A 20,709-nucleotide genomic window follows, 5' to 3' on the forward strand; every position below is an offset into this window, starting at 1 on the left:
AGAGAGCAGATTGAACAATCAGTTTTAAGACAGTCTACTGTTTGAAAATATAATTATACTTCTCGTAAACAAGATTGAAATGAACTCTAACTGTGATTACCTGGATTTCTCAGAGGTGTGGTTTGTTTAATAACATGCATAACTAAACATACTTTTTGTTCATTGTTATGGTATAATCAAGTAACAGGAGCATTTGTCCTCTGTAATGTATCTGTAAAATCAAAATTCAGGGATTTATTTGTTTTGTAACTTTTAGACGCTTTTGCTAAAATAGACAGACTGGAGGGATCTAGCTAGTTTCTTTCATCTCTGGAAATCCTTTATAAAAAACACTACATAGACCACAAGTGAAAAATACCTAGGTTCTATCCTAATTCTAATGACAGGTTTCAGAGTAACAGCCGTGTTAGTCTGTATTCGCAAAAAGAAAAGGAGTACTTGTGGCACCTTAGAGACTAACCAATTTATCTGAGCATGAGCTTTCGTGAGCTACAGCTCACGAAAGCTCATGCTCAGATAAATTGGTTAGTCTCTAAGGTGCCACAAGTACTCCTTTTCTTTTTTCCTAATTCTAATTTCTTCCTACTTTAAAAAATCTCAGCATTATTTTTTAAGATCCCTAGAGTATTTCTCACCATTTAAATTAAATGGAAACTGACAATCCAAATCCTCTAGATGGTTTTTGCCCTGGCTCTAGCTAATGCTTTTAAGGCCTGTTTTTTTTTTCTCCTGTTGACAATAAAGGAAAAAATCCCATTTAATTCAATGGTGCAAGATCAGACACTTAGTCCCTTAATTTCGCAGAACCAATTTCGATTTGTGTGTATATTAATTATGCCTTTTTATTATTTTATTCAAGCCACAAAACTTTTGCACCTAAAAATTAAATAGTGGGGTGGAGGGAGGATGGGGGAATAAGAAATGAACTGGTAAAACGTAGTGGATTAAGAAGAAAACACACATACTAAACAGTACATATTGGGTTAAGTATCCATGTATTGGTTGGTTACGCATGCAGTCTGACATAGCATAACACATCCTCTTGCCCTTTTCAGTTTTACTCTGTCCTCTTAAAATTTGCTGTTGTATGGTCTATGGTCTCTTAACAAGTAAAATTATATATTATATGTCATGTTTCCCTTCATATTCTGGAAAGTTGCTGAATATTCTAGCAAGTGCCCTGCACTGCTGAAGATGTACTGTAAAATGCATGAAAATACTTGCACACTGTAACAGAGGGTGAAATAAATATTTGACACAGAAACACATTTTGTGTGTGTGTGTGTGTGTGTGTTGAAAGCACTGCTTCTGGTGTAAGGTACGTTATTGCCAACATCAAGCGCTCTAAAATCATGAGGCTAGCACTTAGAAACAATGATGGATTTAAATGTATTTTGTAAAATGTCATATTTTTGGTTTCTCTTTATTTCCTCCTAGTTTCCGAGCATTTAGGGTGTGCTCGCTACACATTTTCAAGCTTTTCTCTGTAATCATGAGGGCTAGAAATTTGCTTTTAAAAACTAAAAGCTGAGATTCTCAAAATCTCTTGATTCCAACAGCTTGGGGTATCAAGACCATTCCAAATATCTTGACTCTCACAATGGAACAGCAAGAGTTGGTAGCACTAGCAGAGCAAGAAGGAGAGGGGAGTTGGAGGTCTGACAGACATGGGTCTATGTAATAAATTTAAGAATACTGATATGTAACCTAGTTACTGAGAGAGACTGTATAACTTATATTGGGGTAGTGAAATGTTTATTACGTGCCTATAATGCTCAAATCCAGTGGGATCTATGCTGGAAGACAACACAATGGCTTCTCAGTTAAGAACACCCAGGCACACCTTTGAGAGAGTGGGGCATGCTGTTAGCTTTAGGGATCCTGTACCCTGTCTTCAACAAGTTGCAAGCCTTGTTTTGCCAAAGCTGGGAGCCTGGAGATCAAAAGTCTAAGCAGTTGAAAAGCCCTTCTTGGGAGAAAGGAGGTCAATTGTCAGAAGCTGCTGAGGGAGACAGGCTGACACACAGAGATTCTGCAGAGGGGTTTCTCTGAAGGAGTCGGGCCTTCCCAGTTCCAGGGGATGGTAAGACTTAGGGAAAAGTCGGTATGTGTACAGACTGGTTTATTGTTATATAAAATGGTTTTTTCCTTCTGAAATACTTTTGTTCTAATAAATAATATTTTGCATTGAGAAGGCTGCCTAGTCCCTGGTTACCACTACCATTGCTTCTGAAGGGAGCAGAATCACAGGGTCTAGGCAGAAGTTAGATCTGCTGAGGTAGATCATAGGGAACTGCACCTAGGACCCAGTCTGAGAGTGGGAGAATCTCATGATTCTGCCTTCAGAGAGATGATGGCGTGATGTCTGAGACCTGAGTGAGATGCCCCCAAGAGACCCATTAGAATAGGAACTGTGACAGGATGACAGGAGATAGGAGGAAACTGGGGTAGTGATGCAAAGCAGCTGTAAACCTATTTTAATTGTCCAGTATGCTCTAGTTGCTTTGTGCTGCTCCAGAGTAGCAAAAATAAGTCCGATTTCTCCAGTGATTATGCCCATAACAGTCCAGAAAATACTTCATAAAATAGCATTTTCTTTGGGTTTCTTGCTTACAGTGCATGTATGATATTTTTAATTGAAAAAGAAACCAAAGCAATTCCTTGGGGAAAAAAATCTGTTAAAATGAAGTTAAAGTTGAGAGTGCATGTCAGTAATTTAGGATAAAATACATTTCAGGGATGTTAGTTATCTCAGTCCAAGCTGATCACAAGTGTACATAGCTGCAAAAAGTGCCTTCACAGCAGAGGACAGGTATGACAATGGCATGTGCAAATACAGGTACATTAATTCATGTGAAATTGGATATTTGGTTTTAAACATTTGGTTCTTAGCATTCCGGCTTCTTGGATTATAAAGGATTAGACGTTTTTGCAGTTTAAGAAAATCCACGGAACTACTTTTGTGTAAAATGCCATAACGTAAGTGCTTGCAAGTAAAGATAAAGGCAGCATTTTCTTCCAATAGCAGGACAAACTTCAAACCATATGAAAAACCTATTTTGTAGGGTATTTTTCCAAATACATAATTTGAGAATAAAATGAGGTTATGATGTTCCAAAAGATTATATAATAGTGTTAATAGCAAGCAAAGTACCTATTTATTGCTTAAAATATGAATATATGTTTGACACATGTTCTCTTTAAATAGGCATATCAAATTCTAGTGGTGTAGTGGAGCTGCATTTTCTGGGCTCTCCCTCATTTAGAATTGTTCTTCTCTTTTCCCAGGGTGGTCTTGCTAAAAAGACACTGGAGAAGAAGTGTGATAGCTGTATTATTTTGTATGACTATTATATATGTTTCAGTTTAGCTGCTGGATATTGTTCTGGCTGACTGCACAAAGTTAAATCAAAGGAGGCTGCAGGGTGGGAGACAACAAGCAGGAAACAAAACAATGACAGAGATAAGGTACCTGAAGGGAGAATACCAAGAGTCCTTAAAAGAACAATGGGTGAACCAAACACTGGAAAATACCTCCCTGCCTAGGGTGACATACCCATTTTTCCAAGGCCAGAGACTAATATCAGAAGAACACTAAGGGCTTGTCTACACCAGACAGCTAAATGTCAGCGTGTGTCAACGCTCTTTGTCGGCACTTTTGTTGACAAAATACTTCCAGCCTCGCAAGCGGCAAAATTTTTGTCTTGGGGGGGGGGGGTGGTTTAAGTGCCCGTGAAAGACAAAAGTTTTGTTTGACAACTTGGCAGTGTAGACTAGGCCAGGGGTTTTAAAGGCTCTGGGCTTGAGAGGAAGAGTGGGGGAGCAGGCCACAGCTTCTTAGGGGGAGAGACTGGCATAGGCAGTACATACACCATGGCTGTGGAACTAAGGCAGAGGCTCTGCAGGATGTGCCTGACACAGCTGGCTCACCTGAGCTTTGAGAGGGGTGGTGAGTTACAGGCAAGTCCCAGACATGTGGGCCCTTTTGTGGGTTTAACCCATTCTCCCTGCATGCTGTTGTACCTTTGGACACATGGACAATACGCCTGTTTGGAAGGAGCTGTTCTGAGTCACTTTAAACAGATGCTGGTCACGGGCATACAGAGAAGAGTGTCTTGCGGGTACCAGTTGCAGTTGGGCCTGTCATATTAAGACAGGTGGAAATCGGGGGGCTGCCACCCAGAGATCCAGTCCAAGAGTGTTAGGGTGAAACCTCGGGGAGAGGTGAAGGTAGTGGTGCCGTCAGTCACCAGAGGGGATATAAGGGAGTATAAGTTTTCCTGTAACCCTGGCAGGATGGTGTGACTGGGGGCTGTTGTAGCTGGTGATCCAGTCTTAAGTGGTGTGAACTGCACAGTTCCACTCTGAAGAATGCAGGTTGAGGCTGTTGTTGGAAAGAGAGCCCACGGGGGAGACTTGGGGGAGAGAACACAGGTGCAGCTCACCTCTTAGATGTCGGACACTTTTTCTGGGGTCAGAGTTGGAACTCTTTGGGTAATGTTCTGAGGCCAGACTCTCCCCCCCCCCCCCCCCCTGTCCAAACCGTGCATACCTAAGCAAAGAGAAGGCACCAGATATGGCAAAGAATGAATGAAGAACCATAATTTTTCTTGTTGGCTAACCATGAGCACCTTCTTCCCAACAGACAGACAAGGTTGCAAAGGCATTTCAGTACTTGGAGGCTGCCCTTTCCTTCATCGAGTATGGAATTGCTATGGAATCTGATGCACTAACACCAAAATCAGCATACACCATATTCACAGACACCATAGATCTCCTTAAGTAAGTGTAACGCCATTTCAGTGACACAGCATGGATTTTAAAAAAGTTTTTCCCATTTATTATTTGTATTACATTAGTAGTAGGGGCCCCTGTCACGATCGAGGACCCCGTTATGCTAGGCACTGCATGAACACTGAATTAAAAGACTGTCCAGAGAGCTTACCATCTAAGTATACCTCTGAATTTCACTCATATTTCAGTTTTGATCTCTCTGATCCTGGGCAAGATAGTGGAGCAGTTGATACTGGACTCAATTAATAAAGAATTAAAGGAGGGTAATATAATTAATGCTAATCAACATGGGTTTACGGAAATAGATTGTCAAACTAACTTGATATCTTTTTTTGATGAGATTACGGGTTTGGTTGATAAAGGTAATAGTGTTGATGTAATGTAAGGCATTTGACTAGGTGCTGTATGACATTTTGATTAAGAAACTAGAGAGATAAAATTAACGTGACTCACGTTAAATGGATTTAAAAGGCTGGATAACTGATATGTCTCAAAATATAATTGTCAGTGGGGATTCCTCATCAAATGGGTATGTTTCTAGTGGGGTCCTGCAGGGATCGGTTCTTGGGCCTACACTTTCCTGCCCATTTATAGGAAGCTCTTTTAGCCAAGTTCCCTTTTTAGTTTGCTGTTGTTTTGCAAGAGGGGATTTTGCAGTTACAGTAAACTCCGCTTATGAAGGATGTAAATTACCTCCCAAATTGAAGGAAGCATGAATCAGACAGAAATCTATTGGCTATCATGTAATCCGTACGCAGTCAGTGTTTGGTGAATGTTTCCCAGACATGGTCTAACTTCCTTCACTATAGCTGGTTGAAAAAGACCAAATTTTCATGGGAACTTTTTTATTCAATTTTTTTTTCTAATTTTCTTGTTTAAATATTTGTGGTTTTTGAACCCCCCCCCCCCCCAAAAAAAAACCCCAAACCCAAAATATATTGCTGAAAAGCTTTGTGTTTTTTCCTTGAAAATATGGAAATTTTTGACCATATGAAAAGTTCCCATTAAAATGTTTTGATTAAAAAGCCATTTTTTGTTTAAAATGTTCAGATGGAAAAATTTCAACAAACTATATCCTTCTGTCCCGCTCCCCAAACTGCCCTTGTGCATTTACCATTCCCATTTTGGCTTTCCTGTATATCAGCCTCAGGATGCCCACTTGGAATCAAGCTCAGTAAGGTGGACAACTGTGCTATAGCCCAATCCTGAAGCTATTCCATATGTAGAACACTTGCTAAAGTTAAGGGGATTTCTAACTATGGTGCAACTACAGTGTCAGTCCCTTAATTAGTGCTTTACATGAGTGAGTAAGTATTAGCATTCCTTTTTTACATGTAGGGAAACTAAGTTACAGAGAGATAGTAAAGTGGCTTGTTCAGGATCGCACAGAGAGTTATAGGCAGAGCTGGAAATAGAACTCAGGTTTCCTGATCCACTATCTGAGCCAGTGGACCGTGCTAGCTTTCCATAAATGGTGTGCTGTATTTATGTCATTGAGAAATCCAGCCCTGCTGATGAACGTCATTAATTTTTTTGTGTTTGTTTTCTTACAGATTTATAATGACATTAAAATCCTTTTCCGATACCTCGGCATCTGCACATGAAAAAATCTTTGCTGTTTTGTGGTATGTGGCTATCTCCCTCAACCCCCCAGTGACGACATTTTATATTCTCGAACCTGGTAGATTGAAAGACCTTTCTTTCTGAAGGGTGGAGGGTTGGGCTAAACTGATATTGTTAGGTTTATGCAGAAAAATTTTAATAGAATGAATTCTTAAAAATATCTCTTTTTAAAATGAACTGGCATATCAGTAGGGAACCATGTGTGTCAGGTTAAGGTTCTAAATCTCACTTGGTATGCTGGTAATTTAAGAGTCCGTAGAGGCTTAAGATGAGGGTGGAATGTGATTTGACTGACGAGGTTTCTGAACTGTGTAATTGAAGCCGTGGTTGAACATACCGAAGTCTGCTTTGGACACAGGGTATATTAGGCCCATAACACCTGTTAGGAGTTGCACATCTACTTCCCTGACTGTTCCTATTTTTCTCTGACAGCCACTGTGAGAAGATCATATCTGGGATATATGGGGAAGGAAGCACAAACTTTCTTTAATTTGCAGTAAAATGGATGTATATGTCCTCAGGCTCGGCGAGAAGAATTGCTGCTGGAGTGCCGTTGAATGTTCTGACACTGATTCCTGGTTTTTGTTCACAGCATGCGCTGCCAGTCCATTCTGCACATGGCAATGTTTCGTTACAAAAAAGACACTGCAGTAAAGTATTCCCGAACCCTCAATGAACACTTCAAGGTAGGGTTTGATTGCATTATTGAATAGGTTTCAAATTAGAAAGATGGAAGAAGCTGCAAGTGTTCAGTATAGGTCAGTGTGAAACCCAAATCTAACTAGACGTTCCTTTTTGCTACAGAATTCTTCCAGAGTCACGCAAGCACCTTCTCCATGTGTTGCAAGGTATTATTTAAAATACATATTAAAATCTTTCTCATACTGTGTTAACAGAAGCAGTTTGCCTACACATTTGAATTGCAGACTTTTTTGCAAGGGGGTTGAGTGCATTGAATCACTTCCTGTTTTATGGGCTGGCATAACATTCTTAAAATATTTATCTGCTTCTTATTTCTTTCCCTCACCTCAGCTTACAGAGAGAGGTTTGTTTGTTTTTATTTTACAGACAATATAAACCCACTCTGTGTCATACACGTTATTGTCCTATCAAAGAATTAGGGAAACAGAGAATGTATTAGAAACTGTTGTTTGTAGAGATCCCATTGTTTTAATCCTTGTCCTGGGTTAATAGATGTAGAGGACGGATGTTGGATTTTCCTCCTCTTAGGACTTGTAAATGTATCCACTTCTGCTGTCATCTCTCCTGTCCCCGCATACAGATGCTGTACTACTCCCAGTAGTACATTTTGAATTTTAGATTAGCTTTTAGCTGGTGTTTTGACACTTTCTTGTGAGTTGATTCCCCTAACAGAAACTTTTTTTTAAATTTCTTGCTGATTATTGATGCTTTTTGCTACCTTTGTGTGTCTGCATCAGAGTTACTTTGGATGTGGCAGCAAAAGAAACATAAAAGCTGTGTTCTACAAATTGATGCTGGACCTGATTTTCAACAGGCTGGCATGCCGTTAAAGCAATTGCATGTGTAAATAAGGGATATGTGCCCGCACATGGCCAAGTGTGCATCCTGTTGGCAGCTTGTAAACAAATCAGGCATTTGGGCATACTCAGTTGTGGAAGTTGAGTGTCTTGAGTGCAAGCTAGGCATGCAATTCCATGCATACCTCTCTGAAAATATTTTGAAAGAATGCTTATGTATTAGAATATTGGTTCTGAAAGCACCATCACCCCTACCATGGCCTAGCACAGTGAGGTTAATTAAACTGAAAGTCTCCCAAGGAAAGTGATGGAAGCGCCATCATTTGGATAATTTAAAATGGGACTAGGCGAAGCAGTGGAGAGTATACCTTGCACAGTCTCTGGAGGATGGACTAGCTGACCAAATAAATCTGTTCTGTCTCAAGCTTCCATAAAAACAAATGCAGATCTGAAGAGTGATTTGGATTGAGACACAAATTTTGAATAGCCATAAAAAAGCCTAAACTCTTTAATGCGGAGACCATGGCTTCATGGAATTGGATTCATTAGCCAAAACACTTAAATAACTAGGCCAAGATTTTCAGAAGTGAGTACAGATTGAGTGCCCGACTTGGGACTCAGAGTGGATGCTCAGCATGTTCTGAAAATCAGGTGCCTTGAAGGTGTCTTAAATTGAGCACCCAAAATCCCAAGTCACTTTTGAAAACCTTGGCCTCACTTTTTAAGTACAGTAATGCAGTTGGTGCTATTTATCTTGCCTGCCTTTGGTGGTGCCTTGCCACACCTTAGTCCTCAGCCTTGTACTTCACAGTGCTCTTGCTGAGCATGCGTATATGACACCAGAACTCTGATGGTGGGGGGCTCATAAAAAGAGAAGTCTGGGTGTTTTGTGGCAAGTCATTAACCTGTTGCCTTAAGGCTTCATGATGTCATCTTCTTCCTCAGAAGCACAGGCACACCTTCTCCTCTTTCCCCGATGCCCTCTCCCGCCAGCTCTGTGAGTTCCCAGCCAGGATCAAACGCGAGCACCTGTGGCAGTGGAGGCCTTGGTTCTTCAATCAACACCTTACATAATATCCCAAGCATAACCTTTTCCTATGTCAACATCACTTCCTATATCCTCTATGCCTATGATATTTGGGAGCAGGCCGATGCTCTGGCCAGGAAGAATAAGGGTAAGGTTTATTTCCCTAGGCTTCTCCTTCTAATATTGTGCTTGTTTGCAGACCCTTTTTAAAAATTCCTAACACCTCAGCAAACTCTGCCTTAAAGAGGCACTTTTTAATCCAAACAAAATAAGGATTAAAACAAACCAAGGCGTTTATGGTACGTGAGCAGGTTATTGGTATAATCTGTTTGTTTCTGCTGTATGATGTTTGTTCTAATTAAAAGGTTGTCTTAGAAAGATTGATTCACTTAAAATAAAGTGAAAAAGGAATTTAAAGTGGTAAAAGTCAAGCTCACCATTTAAAGGTGACGAGCAAAACTTTTTCAGATTCATGCACTTTTTCAGCTTATGGATTCGTGGTCCATGAAGAGCCACTTCTGCTTTATTTATTTATTTATTGTCTTAGCTCCTGTTTTCATTATTTTTTACACTAAAAACAGTGGCTCTGACCTCTCCTCATAGAAGAACCTGCATGAAGGGGGCTTGAGCATTGGCCCCTCCTGACATCACTCCTGTTTGCATGCCAAGCAGTTGCAAAGAGGATTCCCCAATCTCTGTCACACTCTTTACTCAGACATTATCATGGTTAAGTTTGTGACCTTGCCATCTCTCAGCACAGATAGTGAAAGAGGAAGAAAAGCTCAGATTATGGTCAGCCATTAACATGGGGCTTGTGAGGTAATTTTTTCACAGAAATGCAAGCTGCTGAAGGCAAAGGGATGTGTTCAAAAGGCAAACTTGAAGAAGGAATAAAAGTAAAAAGTTCCATGTGTCTTGTTAAAATACTGGGAGGACTTAACATATAAGTTAAAATGCTCAATCAGGCAGCACACGGTGTTAGAAAAAGCTTCATGGCATTAGAATTTTTCTATCTAATGGACTGCAACTTCACAAGACCTCCGCTGTAAAAATCAGTGTATTTCTATTGGTGATAAGCCAGGACACAAGGTAGGCACTGTGTATAACTCAAGGTAGATAATTATGAGAGAAGAGCCATGGACTCATTTCATGGTGGTCTCTTAACATAAGGGGAATAAAGATTACAAATAGTTCTATGGAGTAAATATTTCCCAGGGAATTGATGTCTGTAAAGGAAGACAATAAATATTCATGTTGTCTGTTCAGGATATAATGATGCCATAGGAGTGTGTCAGAACTGAGTCATTAAGATCTGCCATGTAAAAAATAGAGCAAAGGCTTGGAATTTGTTCTGATGTCAGGGGTGTGTCTCACTATGAAAATTCACCTGTATTTGGCTGACTTACAAGCCTTTTGGGGGGAAAAAATCCATTTGCACACGCTCAGCAGAGACTTGTCGGAGTTTGGCAGCTAAATTCTCCGAAGATTCCATGTGCACTCAGCATGCTCAAACCCCGCACAGCTCCTACCTGCTGACCCGACTGCACGTGTGCCATCCCCTCAACTGAAAGGGCTGAGCTGGACTTACACTGCAGTTGTTCCTTCTGTCTGCCGGGGGCCACAGGAACGGTCCTCCCCTGTGTTATTAATGTCTCCTTTGCTGGTGCCTGGGCAGTGCGGAGATGGAGGAGGGAGCCTGATTTGAATCCAGAGAGGTGAGGAACAGGGGTATGGGCACAGGAAAAGGAGAGAATAGGATGTGAGGGCATTTCAGGAGCCAGAGAGTGAGTAGGAGCAGAGGGGGACAGAGACAAGCTAGGGGCACAGGGGCGTAAGGGTTCATAACCGCTAGATACACTCCCCTGCAGAACCTAGAATTGAGCTCAGAAGTTGAGTCTCTACATTGCTGTGTATCAGCAAATACATGTGAAACCCACTGGCAAAGTGTGTCTCATACCCCCATTTAGTGATTGGCCCACATAAGGGATAACAGCCTGCTATTGCTACCAGTTACTCTGTTAACTCAAATAGAGGTCCGTGCTATGCATGTAAAGGTCTGAACCCTGTTGATGATGTTTATTGGGGGTCAGCATGGTTCCACATGTTGGAATTTTTTTTCATTAAAAAAATTTTTTTTTAAAAATTGCAACCATAATTTAGGTCCCTTGTGCATATACATTGCAATAGCCTTTAATTATGTAATACCATACTATTTTCTCACAGGACCCTGGCCTCATTTAGTGCACAGAATGGACAGTACGCAGGGAACGAATCAGGGTTCTGCAGTGAATGAAGCTTTTTATCTGTATGGTGAAGAAGGCAGGAGATGAGGCACAAGGACAAAGGATGGTTTAATAGTTAAGGCATTTGAATGCTGCCCTGGAGAATTGGATTCTATCCTTGCCTCTGCCACAGAGTTCCTAGGTGATGCTGGTTGAATCACTTAAACCAAACTTTTCATAGGTCACTCATTGTGTGTTCCTCATTTTCTGGATGTCCAGTGTGAGAGACCTGGGGCCAGATTTTCAGAAGTGCCGAGCACTCATGGTTGCAGTTTAAATCAGTGAGAGCGGTGCTTTGAACTTAAGGTGTATAAAAATGCTAAGTGCTCTGAAAATCTGAGCCCGAGGCATATCAAGTTGGACCCAAAATTAGAGGACACTTTTTGCAATTTTGGCCTTAGTCTGTATGCCTCAGTTCTCCATGTGTAAAATGGGGATAATACACCTCACTTCAGAGGGTGTGGAAAGATACATTGATAATATTTATAAAGCAATCTGATAGTAAACCGAAAACACCATAGAAATGCTATGAAGAAATTAATTTTTTATTCAGTGCAGAGTTTGGATGGTATCTGGTAAATGAGGCCTGAGGCCACACATTGAACACAGAGGGTACAAGGAAATACTGAATAACTTCCCATTTACTGAATAAGTCAGGAGTCCTATGCAAAATATAACGTGATTATGTAACTGAAAGACAGTATCATAATGCATATGTACAAGGGAGCAGATTTAAGTTGCACAAGCAACTTCCACCTTCTCTGTATATGTGTGTGTGTGTGTGTATGTATGTATATATGTGTGTATGTGTGTGTGTGTGTGTGTGTATATATATATATATATATACACACACACACACACACACACACACACACACATATCTATGTTGTCTTACTATATGTTCCATTCTATGCATCCAGTCAAGTAGGCTGCAGCCCACGAAAGCTTATGCTCTAATAAATTTGTTAGTCTCTAAGGTGCCACAAGTACTCCTGTTCTTTTTATGTTTAATCATGTTACTTTCTTATTATAAAATATTTTCTGTTATTTCTCTTGTTGCATTTCTTTCCCCTTCAGATGTGTCTCCTGTGTAAAAACTGACTAATCACTTTTCTTTTTCCCTCCCATCTTTCTAGAATTCTTTGCCGAACTCAGTACAGCGGTGTGCACTCTGGCACTGAACAGTAGTATGACTGAACTGGTACACTACACTAGGCAGGGTTTACAGTGGCTGAGGCTGGAAACAAATACGCCTTAACTGGTGCTCAAGGTGGTTAATACCTTGAACTCTTTTGCACTTTGGAAGCCTCAGAAACAGTCTGTCTGGCTGAATCGTTGGATACAAAGCGCCTGGAAGGGAAAATAAAGCAAGATGGAAGGGATCTGACTACACTGGAGAACTTTTAAACTGTGTTTCTAGGGTGGCACTTGGCCACCTTGAAGAGATGAAGGGAGGCCTCATGGTTGATGATGCCTGTCTTTAAAAGGACAAAGTGCAATGTACTGTCTGAAAGGTTCAGTGTGTTGGTGGTCTATAAACATTTCTATAAATGAATAACCAGCAAAAATAACATGTGAAGAAGTGCCGACAAGAAGGAAGTCCACCTCCAAAAGTTATTATGCAACATCTCAAAAGCCACAGCAGTCACATGTCCATCGGAGAGTTCAGAGAAGTGTTTTTGCATACCACAGCTGCAATCCATGATGTATATTCTTATTCCTTGGAGTTGGGATGTCAGGGGGAGGACAAGACCTGAACGGAACCAAACAGCATTATGTTAAGCTAGAAACAGCAAAGCAATCTGCCTTGCCCACTTCCTAACCATACCGTACTGCATTTATAAACCAACTGTTCTACTGATACTCTTGGAACTGATTGCAACCACTGCCTTTAGCACTGCAAGTTCACTTAGTAGATCACCATTGCTTTGATATTTTTTTCTCCGTTCTACACACACACACACACAATGCAAACCATTAACTCTCAAACTGTTTCAGTTGTGGTATTTCTTAGTCTGGGCCTCGTACGTCAAACACAGTTGGGGTGGGGAAGGTAAGGAGCACGTAAGGATTGTGCTGTTTTCCTCTGAAAGGAAGGCAGGGAGTTGTCACTGTGCATCCTCTCAGATTGTTGCTGATTGGGTATGAAGGGGAGGGAAGGTAAGGGACAGTCAGAATGGTTCGTTGTGATTGTGCGAACATTGTGCTGAGTTGCAGATCTTTAAATCAGGAGGAATTGCTTCTGCATAAGGAGGTATCTGCTTTCACTATACCTGGAAAAGAAGGGTCAGATTTTGTCCTTGGATATTCACACACAATCACATTGATTTTTTCAGTGAGTATCTGAGAGCAGGCTTGGCACTGAAGTCTTGTAACCCTCATATGGGAGATACTCCCATTTCATGGCAAAGTTACAGGTTTTGCCCAGCAGCTCAAAATCTGTCTTCAGAGGAACACAAATGAGAATATTCAGATATTCTTGTTAGATTTGCAAGCAGCTCTTCTTTACCATAAGTTGTGTTTTTAAAGATACAGTTATGCAGATGACAGTAACACTGAAGACTACATTCACAATATTTTTATATCCAGTCAGATGGCAAAGAATTCCTATTGTGTAAAGCTTTCTGCCATCCTCATATCTAATAGTGTGCCTTAGCTCTCCGGTCCTCTCTACCAGCACTCGACTTATGCTAGACTGCTGGGAATGCTGATGCCCAAATGAATTGTGCATATTGATTTTACAGAAAGGAAAACCTTTGCAATGAATTAGCCCCTTTTCCCCATTGTAAAAGGAAGCATTTGCACATACCATGTATCCATATAGAAACAGATCTATACATGTGCTGTAATGAAGCAATACTCCTTTTCTAAGGTGCCTGTTGAGGGTTTTAGGGTTCAATAAATTATAAGCAAGAGGTCTGAATTTCAAAAAGCTATTCCTTTTTAAAGCCATGTCCCTGACCCATATAAGACTGAGACAGTCCCTTGCAACGTGAGGCCCAAGAAAGCTCCCGTGTAGCTAGCAGAAGGGAAGCATGACTCTTTGGAGAGCCTTATGAGAAAACGAGTCCCCACCTCTTGTATTAAGAGAGAAATAAGCACAAGAACATTCCGTTCTCTCGTCTCCTCTGGCTGCACGGAACCTTCAGAAACCTCCTCGTGTCTTACCACTTGGTTAAAGCCGTAGTTCATTTCAGGGATAAGCCCTTCTAACCTAATTGGGAGCAAGTTCCGTATTTCTCTCCCCGTCTATATATAATAAAATACATACACATGCACATTCCTTTTGGAAGGAATAACTGATCCAAATAAAAACACACAGTCCAAGGTGTTCATGAACATAAATTTTGTTCTCAGGAAGCCTGGGAAGGGCATAGAAAAGTCAGGCCTTTCTGCACGCTTCGGAGCCTGCGTTCTGATACAAGTATAACTAACAAGCTGGAGTTCCAGACTGATGGATTGAAATCCTCCTCTTCTTTTTGTCTTGCAGTGCAGCTTGCCTTAATGTCACAGGAGAGGAGGAGGGGAAAGGAAGGGTTATTACCACCCTGACTTAGGAATCAGTATGGGACTCTGCAGGAGCCAGAGGAGACGCTTAGGGATAGATTTAAGGATAAATGAAGACCGAGATTCAGTGTGACTTCCATACATCCCTCCTGCAGCCCCCTCTCCACCCTTCAGACAGCCTCTTCCTTCCATCCAGCCACTTCCATCCCAACACAGACTCTCCCTCCTAAACAAGATGGCCCAGCCCAACTGGAAGCAGGACTTCGGTTGTGCATTGTGCTGAGGCCTGTTCTTTTGCTTCTGACTTACTGCTCCACCTAGAAGCCCTCTGATCATGGACCCCAGATTCCATGGGACCTGCCTAAGCCCACCTGTGAACACTTTTAATAGTTGGACAGGGCTATTCCTACAAGAAAGCGAGCTAAAGAGAGTAGAAGGGCAAAGGTCTTGTCAAGAGGAGATCCACTTAATGCAGAGGCACTGCTGACAGCTGCTGCCTTACAGGATTGTTTATGTTCAGAAATAATGTAGAATCCAAACCCTCTTGTAAAATTTGATATGTAGGGCCCAGTCCTGCTCCCAGTGAACCTGGCAGCAAACCTCCCATTTATTTCAGAGGGAGTAAGATCAGGCCCATAGTCAATACAGGCTCCATAAGTGGAGAGTAGACAGGAGGGAGCAACTATAGCAAACTACAAATCAGGAGCTATATTCTATTTTTTCCCTTTGAAGGGACTCTATAGATATTATTAATTAGGAAGAATTGCTACCTGTCTTCAGCCTAGAGCCAGGTTTGAGGCCCATTTAAGTAGCTGGAAAGATGGCCATTGACTTCAGTTGGCCCTGGGCCAGGCTCTTAGGGAGGAGCAAGAAAAAAATGAAATAGTATTTGCCATTGCAAAAAGAAAAAGTGAAGATAAGATTGAGTCCTGTGAGGAGTGAAGGGGGCGGCAGTCGCAAGGCAGTAGCCTTCCCATGCAATATTTATTGAGAAGTAATTAATGTATTTAAATTGTCAAATATTCTATATCTAAGATGCCATTATTTAATAGTTCGAAAGCCCCATTCACACTGGAGACATGGAGCTCTTCTGTAACGGAGTCAGAGTTTGACTGCAATATTGTTTAAAAAGGCAAAGTCCTTTGTTTGTCTGTCTGTTTTTGTTCTTGTCCCCATCCCTTCCCCCATCCTTGGTTCCAGGTATAAATCTGTACGTTTAAATTTATTTGGGGGTGTGTCTCCATCTTGTAAATAACCTTTTCTGCCCTGTGTGTGATGGAATTTCCAGACTGATTGATTCATTCAAGTGGGGAAATAAAATAAATATTAAATGAAGTAACCTGTTCATTGAGTTGCTGTGAGAGTCCGCAAGTTCTCAGTCTGTCGTAGAGGTAGTTGCGAGCTGCCTTCTCACTCTGCGTGGCAGTGTTTTGTCTCTAAATTATTTTTATTTAAGCGTAATTTGCTGTACTTGAAGATGCTGTTTGAAGTTCTCCTGTATCTAACACTTATTGCCCTTTCCTGTTGGATAAAGAACAGGTGGTTGAAATCCAAAGGTTCTGTGAGACGGGAGCATTACAACATGCAGACATCAGCCCTGCGTCCTAATGCAATAGATGCAGGATATTTCATGAGATCTCTGAGCAGTCTGGTCTTTAATGTCCAATATTGGCTGGTTTGTGAATGGTTTGTCAGAGGCAAAGCTATGGGCCTTTTTCAAAATAGTCTAACAAACTAGTTGAGAGCAATAATGGAAGACCAGATTTGTGATTGTGGTGTGCTATGCACATGCCATGAACAGATTTCAAGGCGTGATATGGGAGAAAGCAGTGCTCACTCAGTGAGTAAAGGACACTGTAATCCTCACCCACACTATAATGTAGTAATATATTTATAAAACACTGTGGAGAGGAGAGTTCTGACCACTTCAGATTTGGTCTCCTAATGCCCAAAGTTGTGATTCTCATCACTCAGTCTGAGTGCTTCCTCTATTTTCAATTTCTGTTATCTCCAGAATCAGTGAGAAAGGGAGTTTGTTTCTTTTGAGTGGCCGTATGCTTGTTTGTGTTGGGTTTTGTTTTCCTCTCTGTTTTGTGTTGAGAATGGAATTTTTCCTTGGAAGGATGATTTTTGCATATCTGTATGCACTATTGTGATATAATTCAGGTCATTTTTGCAATATGCATTGCACCTAAGAGAATATTTCCTAATGGTGGACCCCTTTTTTATGTAGTTTGTAATATGTAGTGGCTGCTGAACTCCGTTTCATATTCATGAGATCTGTTGCTGTTACAAATACTGTATATAGAAATATAAAGAATTTTTTTTAAGCAAATGCATTTTTTCACTGCACATTTAAAATCCCAAAGGCAAGACTTATATTGAAGTAGGAAGACAAAAAAGGACCATAAAGCTAAAATTTCAGCTTATGCTACTTTCATCACAACACAGGCACAATGAGCCTGATTCTACACTCAGTCATGTTAGTAATTGGGAGTGAATTCATTGAAGCTAATGTTTCAAGCAGTATGGCATTAAAATTGGGCCCAGAGATTGTTTTAGACTTCTGTAGTCGAAGAAAAGACCCTGTGAAAAATTGCTTTTGGTTTTGGCACTCCTAGGATGTATGGTGTAGGTTTGGTTTGGTTTTGGTGAGGGGCTAGGATGCTGTTTCAGCAATAGCTATGTTCTTATCTGTCCTTCCTGGAGACACTTAAACCAAATGAAATGGATGATTTAGAACCTGGTTATCCAAATGACCTCCAAAAAAAGGCCCCACTCCAACTCCCTGTTTCATAAAGTGAATTGTTTTCCAAAGTATTGATCAAACTCCACTGGAGAAAAGCAAAAAAGGTGGGGACGGAGGGGTGAAGGAAAGGAAATGTATAAGATTAAGAAGGGTACAGATCAACTTTGAAATCACCTATAGTAAATGAGGTAGGAAACAGCCATTTTGAGACTTTAAGTAAAAAGCAAGAGAAATCACTTGTACATTTTTGTTACAAGGATTTTCCCCCCAAGAACATTGAATATGAATGTGGGGAAATTTTGATTCTTTACACAACAAATTTTTGCTCATCACTATGATTCCCTGTAGCCTTTTATACTCCAGAAATGGGAACATGAAAGGCAGCACTAGGTACCAGTCTCTGAGAAACAACCTTCCGCTGAATGGACCAGATCCTCCACAGGTGTACATAGGCACAGCTCTATTAAATCAATGCACCTATTTACACCAACTGAGAATTGGATGCTACGCTATTTCATTAACTTGTGGTGAGATTTCTTATTCCCAGGTTCTCCATTTCTATTTCCCTCGCCAGTTTGAACTTACACTAAACAGAGCGGAGGATAAAATGCTAGTGCCAGAACTCCCCTGCACTTTAGTATTATCATACTAAACTGAAAACAAAAGATGAAACGTGTAGACTGGACAAAACCTATAAAGATGTACAGTGCAGAGAAGTCTATTTGCAGAGAGCATGTGGGTCCAATCAAATTGGCCTGACTTTTCATGAGGGTGGGTTTCCCTGGTAATGTATTATGAAGGTATTTTAAAGAAATGTTTGTTCTTTGATGTATTTATTGACCTTTTATTGACCAAACCTAATTATGAAATGGTGTATAATCTATTTTGCGTTTGCTTCATCTTAAAGACTTGTATTTTTCTCTTCTTTGACTCTGCTTGTCCCATTCCCTTTTTGGAGGCCAATAATACTTTTTGGCTGTGAAGCCAAACAGCTGAGCCCCATACCTTTCTCTAAACACTACATTATCTTTTTGGCAACCTTTGCTTTGTATCCATTGCACTTTTAGTAACCACCGTCCCCACCACAAATCAACAGGAGTCCTGGGCCAGCAACAGCATTTCTGAATGTGTTTTTATCTGCTTTTCTGAAGCTATGAACTGTGTGAATACTAACTGCACACATTGCCACCTGTTCTGCATGGATCTGTCTTGTTAAAGTACCAGGTTATTTTCCCTCTCCCACTTAGTAAAGCAGAGGTTGACTTTTTCTTTGGGGCCAGTATTTCACCTCAGAACAGAGCAGCAATGTTGTTTGACCCTGTTAAATAAGCAAACAAAAATGAAAAGGCAACCCACCTGATGTCTCTTTATACATTTATTGGTTTGTAAATTGAAGGTGCATGTCTGTCCACCGGAGGAATGTCTGGTTCTTGTCAATGTTTAGATTCCGTGCACGGTCTATCATAATCAAAAAGTATTTCTAAGGTGATGATCAAGTTTGTAAACCTTTTGCTTGCCACAGAAATCACAGTAAACTCCCTGAACTGAGCTTTTTCAATAGTTTTTCTAGCTATTTGGAATTACATAGAGAACGGTCTAGTTTTCTTTCAGAAAGCCTTGATGCTCAGCAGCCAAGCTATAGCAGTGAAATATAATTTTCAGAATGAAGGCAGTGGGGTGAAGGTCTTAAGAATAGTGGTTTTCTTTCGTTAAGTGATTTTTGTTACAGGATGATAGCACGGGCAGTATTAATGTTGCCAACGGTCCAGGCGGAGAATGAATCGTGGCATATTGATAAAAAACTACTGTACATCGGGTTGGTTGACAAGTACACAGTCTTTTTCTTTCCAGATTGTTGCTGTGTGATTGTGTTTTGGATGTGCTCAAGCAAGGGGGCTCCTTCCTCTCCCCCATTGTTTTAGTGGGTAAATCAAGTGTTGGTATCACCCCAGTGTGGTTTTGTGCGTGTGTGCGCGCGCACGTGTTTAGTTTTTAAAAGTAAATTGTCTCGTTTATGAATGGGGAACACTGGTCTTAAAAATAACCATGTTGAATCGTCCTTAACCATCTCTTCTCATCAGCAGTTCTTCACGTGTAATGGGGTACAGCTATGGTCTTGGAGCCCAACTCTGAAAGGTGCTGAGCTCCTTCAACTCCTGTCGGCTTCACTGGGAGTTGAGGGTGGTCAGCACCTTGCGAGATGAAGCCTCTTATGGGAGGATGTGTAAAGAAAACCAGAAGGGGGAATTGATGTATTTTAACTACTTCCAGCAATGAAACTGCATTCTGGGGCTTCTGTGAATAAGATTTAGCTGCCTTGTACAATCCTTTAAAGAGACTAAAACCAGATCTGTGAAAAAACTTAGCTGATCTGTTAAGAGAAAAAATATGTGAAAGATTTCTCCAAAGAAGTGTGCCACGGATCTTCTGTTTGTTGTTCTCTGTATCAAGGATGAATTGCTGTGTGTCTATATATCTATATATATATATATGCATATTAAAGCAAATTTTGATTTATTTGTGTTGAAATTATTTTGACGAGAGAGATGTCAGGGTGGAACGTGTAAAGATAAAATGTGTTTAGGAAGAAAAGAATTGGTTTTCACGAGCAAGTCACTTTCACCCTCTTGTGCTCCAGTTCCCCATGTGATACTTCCCTACCTCACAGGGATATTGTGAGGCTGAGCTCTGTGGTTGGAGACTTCATGCACTAGGAGCAAAGTATTATTGTATCCTGTTGATGGGATTGTGCTGTGTAACCCCCGTTTTGGCTGCATGCATTGGACTCATGAAAATAATCAGAGAGATGAGTTTTACTGGGGTGATCTGATCTCGCCCAATAACAAGACCAGGTATCAAATTGCTGTTTCTTAATTTACAGTTTACTTTTCACCCTCCCCCTTGATATTTCAGTTTGGTTAGACCCTTAGGCCTCACTTCAGCAAAGTACTAAGGCACATGCTTAGGTCCCTCTTGTTTTCAGTGGAAGTTAAGGATGTGGGAGGTAGGCATCTACATTTCTTTGAGGATCTAGGCCCAGGAGCTTAAATGTTTTGCTGAGTCGGGGCCTCAAAGGATCCGTACCCACAAGGTGTGTTTTTGTGTCTGTCTGTCTGTCCGTCTCTCTCTCTCTCTCTCTCTCTGACTTCATAGGTCCAATGCTATGTTTGTTGTCTATTTATTTTTATAGCAAAAGATGCAAAATAGGCACCTGTTTACATTTACTCA

General features: G+C 40.8%; 1 protein-coding gene across 4 annotated transcripts in view; it reads left to right on the forward strand.

The window, feature by feature from the left end:
- The window catches only part of AFF1 (ALF transcription elongation factor 1), a 161,444-nt gene extending 141,547 nt beyond the window's left edge, over window positions 1–19,897 (forward strand). For 3 of the 4 annotated variants that reach the window (XM_074950549.1, XM_074950550.1, XM_074950551.1), the window contains 6 exons: window positions 4,646–4,782; window positions 6,348–6,419; window positions 7,010–7,103; window positions 7,222–7,265; window positions 8,862–9,091; window positions 12,362–19,897. In XM_074950549.1, the coding sequence (XP_074806650.1) occupies window positions 4,646–4,782; window positions 6,348–6,419; window positions 7,010–7,103; window positions 7,222–7,265; window positions 8,862–9,091; window positions 12,362–12,483 (699 nt within the window). In that variant the 3' untranslated portion in view covers window positions 12,484–19,897. The remainder of the gene's footprint in view (window positions 1–4,645; window positions 4,783–6,347; window positions 6,420–7,009; window positions 7,104–7,221; window positions 7,266–8,861; window positions 9,092–12,361) is intronic. The other variant, XR_012639237.1, reaches the window with a different exon arrangement.
- The last annotated feature ends 812 nt before the right edge of the window (window positions 19,898–20,709 follow it).

Source organism: Natator depressus, chromosome 4 (genome assembly GCF_965152275.1).
Source record: "Natator depressus isolate rNatDep1 chromosome 4, rNatDep2.hap1, whole genome shotgun sequence".
Classification (NCBI taxonomy): Eukaryota; Metazoa; Chordata; order Testudines; family Cheloniidae; genus Natator; species Natator depressus.